Genomic DNA, 6,000 nt, shown 5'->3' on the forward strand with positions numbered 1-6,000 from the left:
GTAGTGGGAGTGTGCCCAATGCTAGTAGTAGAAGTCTGCCCAATGCTAGTAGTAGGAGTGTGCCCACTGCTAGTAGTAGAAGTGAGCTCGCTTTGTGCGATCCCTAATGGGGATCACACTGTTTATGTTTTACAATGCTGACATTTCACTAATCTTGCAGGATCCTGAAGTGGCAGATGCCCCAATGAAACTAGATTTGCGTGTTTCCACCCCTCCGAGGTTCACCATAAAGCCAACAGGAACCAGTGTTTCGGTGAATGCCATTCTGAATATCTACCTGATTCCAGACAACCAGCCCCCTGTGCAGCTAAGCAGCATGACAATGGTAGGATCCAGCTTCTAGATTGGCTTTTATGCGTTGTAATGATTTTATGTGTCTAACTTTCCTAATTAATCCGTCCCTCTTTTTTTCTGATATAATACTGGATTTCGGTCTGTGTCTATCCCACGTATAGTTTCTCACAATGGCCAAATGTGCCAGATCTTCCAGTGTTGCTTTCTGTTTGGCAAATTTGGTGCACATTAGACTCAGTTTCCAGTCTATTTCATCTCCTGACTGATATACTTCAGACCTGTATCTTGCAGCTGAAAGCTGGCGCTCACTAGAAATAAGTCTGACACATGGTTCAGTTCAACCAAGTCATGTTACGAAGGGTCCAGCAAGGCTACAAGATCTGTTCATTCTGCAAATAATAATAAATACGTCCACATTGATACGTGTACACCTAATGATGCAATTCTGGTGCGTCAGTGATAATAAATCTGCCCCACTGCATCTTTAGTATCCTCTATTTTTCCACAGTCCTTGCATGTTACCCAGCTGGGGATGAAAGTGTTAAGGAGTAACTAAATCTTAATAAAAGAGGTAACACACGTGAAAAATGCTGACAAAGCAACCACTCGCATCCTACCAGTTCATGTGGGGGGTGGTTGCCCAGTATTAGAATTGCACAAAGATTAGCATAGTGCCTAGCCAACAGCCTATTGAGCCCATACTATTCACTGATAGGGTACCGGGCCGCTAAGGCCAGTTTCACATTTGCGTCTTTTTGACGGAAACGGAATCCAGCACACATGCAGTATAGTTCATTTAATTACAGTGGAAGTGCGACACCATGCGGTTGTGTGCTTCATACACAACCGCATGTGTCCACATGGTGTCGCGCTTCCACTGTAATTAAATGAACTATACTGCATGTGTGCTGGATTCCGTTTCCGTCAAAAAGACGCAAATGTGAAACCGGCCTAACTTAATCGAATAGTATGGGCGCAATAGGCTGCACATGTGTTACCTCCTATATAAGGGTGGGCGCACGTTGCGTTTTTTCATGCTTTTACGCTGCGTTCTGCACTGCAGTGTAAAAGCATGCGTCCTGCGTCCCCAGCACTATCTACGATGAAGATTGTGCAAATTCCATCCGCATGGTGCCAAAACGCTGCATTCTAAAAAGCATTTCACTTCTTTTGTGCATTCTGGATGCTTTCTCGACTCTGTCTATGGCCCCCTTCACACGTCCGTGAAAATCACGCACGTGTTTCACAGACGTGTCAAGGGTGCGTGTTCCCCTCCGTGTGCCGTGTTTATGGTACTACGTGTGTTCTCCATGTGTTATACGTAATAAAACACAGAGAACGGAAATCCCCGCCTTACCTTTTTCTTCCGGAGCTGTCTGTGGTGCTGACTGACAGCGTCCGGCACAGGCCACGCTCGCTGACGCTGCTTCCGGCCTTCAGTGAAGAAGATGCATTGTTCAAATTCACTGGGGGACGGATGCAGGTGACAGCCGCGGCAGAGACTGCAGGACTCGTGGAGGTGAGTTTGTGCTTTTTTTATTTTTAAAATGACACGTGCGTTTCTCCGGCGCGTGGGCCCGAATCCACACTACTTCCGTGTGGTACGTGTGCGGGCCCGTGCTGCCGGAGAAAAACGGACATGCATCCGTGTGGAGCACACGGGCTCACGTGTGCTCCACACGGAGGCACAAGCCAATGGCTAAACGCGTGGGCTCACATAAACCCATTGATTTTAATGGGTTTACGTGTGCCCGTGTCTCCGGTACATGCGGGCACGGACCTAGCACGTACCGACGAGACACGTGCGTGTGAAGGGGGCCTATGGGAGAGGCAGCATTCAGAACGCACAAATTCTGCATGAATTCTGCAGTCAGCAAACTTTCAGGATGCAGCTTTTCAGCTGCGTTTTGAAACGCACAAGCAGTGACTGAAACGCTGCGGTGCAGAATGCACAAACGTGCGCACATAGCCTTAAGGGGGTCTGCTGCATCCTGTCTGTGCATTGTTTCTGTGACCTTGGCTGGTATATACCATTGCCTTTTTGCTATGTTTTTAATTAAATTATTTTGGTATTTTTTTTAAAAATGTCTTTATTATTTGGCCTATTTTTCACAAAACCAGGAAAGGAACAATCAGATGAAAAGTATAAGGCCAGAGTCACACTTGCGAGTGACTCGCATTGGCATCACCTGGCGCAGCCGCACACACTCTCCGGACAGGAGTGTCTCAGCTACATAGAAATACATGCAGCCGACGAACTCCTGTCAGGAGAGTGTGCGGCCATGCCGGGTGATGCCATTGCAAGACTCGCAGGTGTGAGTCCGGCCTAATAGAAACATGGGCACCACTTCTGCATTTTTTTTACCTACTCCTGGTTTTGGCTTACAAATACTGAGGTAAAAAAGTCAACAAATACTCAATGTGTGTACGTGGCCTTACACTGATGGAAACCTGTCCTAGAATGATAACAGGGCAGGAGCCTATGAGCATATGCAGAAGGAAGCTCCACTGCTGACTTTAACTCCATGACTAGAAAACATGTGCACACATTGAGTATTTGCTGAGTTTTTCACCTCAGTATGTGTATAATAGAAACACGGTCACCACTTCTGTATTTTACACCCACTCCTGGTTTTGGCTTACAAATACTGAGGTAAAAAACTCACCAAATACTCACCGTGTCCTAATAAAGTGAATCTCTTTGAGAAAGCGCCTTCATTTTCATTAGTTGTGAATCATGAATGCAAGAAAATCGGACAAACTAGTGAACCTCTCCATAAATATGTCAATGAAAAATAACTCCTTCCCTGAATTGCTACCATCTGAAGTGAATTGTAACCAATTGGTCCATGGATAATAATACCTAACATATGCTGGAATTGGAAATCGGTCACAGGAAATCTGGTCTGGAAGACCAGATCTGGTCTAGTCTTCTCATAGAAGGTGTCTCTTGGAGAAGCTCATATCATATATTCACATTTAATATTTTAGGAATTGTTTGTTATTATTATACTTATGCATTAATATATTATAAAGCTTGGTTTCAAACATTTGTGTCTCTGTAGGAATCACGCCTCAGTGCTAAGGTGACTCTGAAGAAGACCACTTTACAACTTCAGCTGGACCTCAAGAGGTAATAAAGTCTAAACTAATTGTATTTTTGTTCTGTCAAAAGTTATGATTTATCATATGCAGTATGCATATGTGCTTCATAAGTGAGGTATTCAGGCTATGAGTGATTTCAAATAAAGATTTGTGTAAAATCAAGGCAAGTTATTATTTAAGACTGATTGCCCCATTAGTTAGTACTGTTTCCTTGCAGCACTGGAGTCCTGGGTTCAAATCCCACCAAGGACAACATCTTCAAGGAGTTTGTGTGTTATCCCTGTGTCTGTGAAGCTTTCCGGGTTCTCCAGTTTCCTATACATTCAAAACACATACTGATAGGAAATTTAGATTGGTCTCAATGGGGATACTGATGATTATTCCTGTAAAGCTGTCACGCGGAGATTTTTACAAACTTCATTGACTGTCATGCCGATGTTGGATTTTGTTCAGACTACATATCCTGATAACTTCTCTGATGTCTGTGATAATACAGGGAGACTCAAGCGTGGCAATTCATAGGCAGGCTAGCAAGAGTTAATCTCTGCTAATCTGTTTGTTAGTCTCCTTTGATCTCATGTTGTGGGAAAGCCAATGACATCTGCTTCCCTCCTATATACCTGTATATGCTGACTAGAGCCTTCCACCTATGCAAGCTATTGTTTATCTAAGCTGGTCTGGTGAGTTGTTGTGATCCAGACTATCTGGTGGTTGTTATACTTGTGGCTCAGTACAGTTGTAGAGTTAACCCTTGTTGCCTTTTGTTGCTACCTTCCTACTCTTGCTTTACGCCTGAGTCTCTCATTGTCTATTCATGTGTGTGTGCAGTGTGTCAGAGTTTTGGTTTTCCCATGTCTGTCTTTTTCTATTTTCCATCACACTCCTGCCACCGTCCTCCCCTGGTGAGAGGGGTGGGTATCAGAGTACTTGTCAGGAGCATAGCCAGGAATGGTACTCAGGCATCTCCACCATCATGAGTAACCCTAAGGTTAGGGATAGCGTAGGGTCCCCTAGTGTGAGGGACAGCATAGGAGCCCCTGCCCTATCCTAACAGTCACCATGTGACAAATGCACTGTGGAATATTTTGGTGCTATATAAGCAAAACATAATAAATTGAGAGTCAATGTGGCTTTTATATTTCTCCTATATATTTAGTATTTCTGCCTTTTTATTACCTGTAGGTTCAGAATATACTCCAACAAATCAGCTCTAGAGTCTCTGGCTGTGAGTAAAGTTCTGAATTCAGCATGTAACTGTATTTGTAGCTTATTATATTATAACAATGCCATTTTACATTATAGCTCATACCCTTACAAAGCCCCTTAAAGACCCTTTTACAGTTGACAGTGATGCCAATCCTTAATGGTAAGATAGTAGATTCTCCTCAGGTCATAATTTTGCCCACTAAAAGGATTACAAGGTTTTATTACTTTTTTTAAATGATGTTCCTTTAGAGAGAACAAAGAAAGGCGTTAGCATCCCTCTGCCGGAGGGTTTGGATTTTACGAGAGAGTCCACTACTCACCATACTGTAAGTACTCATAACTTTAATATTACTGTAAAGATGAGATTTAATTCTAGTCAACATTCATGACATTATTTTATTTCTCTCCAGGGATTTATTCTTATTGGTGGTGATTTGCACTTTTCTATGAGTCTCCGAGAAGTCATTGAGAAAAACCGTCCTGTTCCAACACCCTCAGCAACAACAACCCAAGGCACTAATAAGGCCATCTGAGCTCCAAAATCTGGCAACATTCCATGATGGTCATGAGAGGTTCATCTAAGAGATAGTTTTGTGTGGGATTATCACAAATCTAAGGTGTCTCTGATTCAAGGTGTTCTCAAAACTCACCAAAACCAATGCCACAGTGTAGAGGACGTCCGAATGGATGTGGTTAGACTTTAAAAGGGCACCAATCATGACTGGTAGAAGGCACTAGCTTCAGAGAAACCTTATGTCCCATGATCAAGTAGAAGCAGATACAGAGAACCATTTATTGCTACCAACTTAAAGACTATACTGTATAACAATTCTAAAAAGAAGACAAAGGCTTGAGGAATTTAACCATCGCTGAGCAAAAATAAAATATAAAAATCTGTTTAACACGTGTGAATAATTTTGTAACAATCTTTAACTAACAGGTAACATACTTTACAGTCTTGTTTTGACAGAGATGTGTAACTTTGACTTGGGAAGAATGTCTGTGAAGGATCACTGTTGATGAAGCAACTGTACATGTCAAAGTATCTGCAGAATAGTCTGCAAGCACCATGTGAACCATATCAAAAAATAAAAATATTCAAAATTTGTAATTTGTGGAAATTTTTATTTAGGAATTAGACATTCCAAAAAGAGAACGTCAGAGGTGAGGATTTCACATGTGGAAACAGCTACAATCACAGGATGCTTCAGGGCAAGAGTTATAGTAAAACAATTTAACATATTAACATGTTATCATAATCATTATACTATTTACAGTATAATCTACATAAACAATTTTAAGGGGTTGAGGCACAACCGCAACTGATTGCCTATCTACACAGTAGGTAATGAATAACCATGACATATGGGTGGATCTATAAGGTACAACTGTATG

General features: G+C 42.3%; 1 protein-coding gene across 1 annotated transcript in view; it reads left to right on the forward strand.

Moving 5' to 3' along the window:
- PLTP (phospholipid transfer protein) overlaps window positions 1–5,716 on the forward strand; it is a 62,049-nt gene extending 56,333 nt beyond the window's left edge. Inside the window, exons 11-16 of the mRNA XM_075349757.1 lie at window positions 161–325; window positions 3,360–3,427; window positions 4,582–4,624; window positions 4,702–4,765; window positions 4,855–4,931; window positions 5,016–5,716. Coding sequence (XP_075205872.1) covers window positions 161–325; window positions 3,360–3,427; window positions 4,582–4,624; window positions 4,702–4,765; window positions 4,855–4,931; window positions 5,016–5,138 — 540 coding nt within the window. The 3' untranslated portion in view covers window positions 5,139–5,716. The remainder of the gene's footprint in view (window positions 1–160; window positions 326–3,359; window positions 3,428–4,581; window positions 4,625–4,701; window positions 4,766–4,854; window positions 4,932–5,015) is intronic.
- Window positions 5,717–6,000: the final 284 nt, after the last annotated feature.

Source organism: Anomaloglossus baeobatrachus, chromosome 5 (genome assembly GCF_048569485.1).
Source record: "Anomaloglossus baeobatrachus isolate aAnoBae1 chromosome 5, aAnoBae1.hap1, whole genome shotgun sequence".
Classification (NCBI taxonomy): domain Eukaryota; kingdom Metazoa; phylum Chordata; class Amphibia; order Anura; family Aromobatidae; genus Anomaloglossus; species Anomaloglossus baeobatrachus.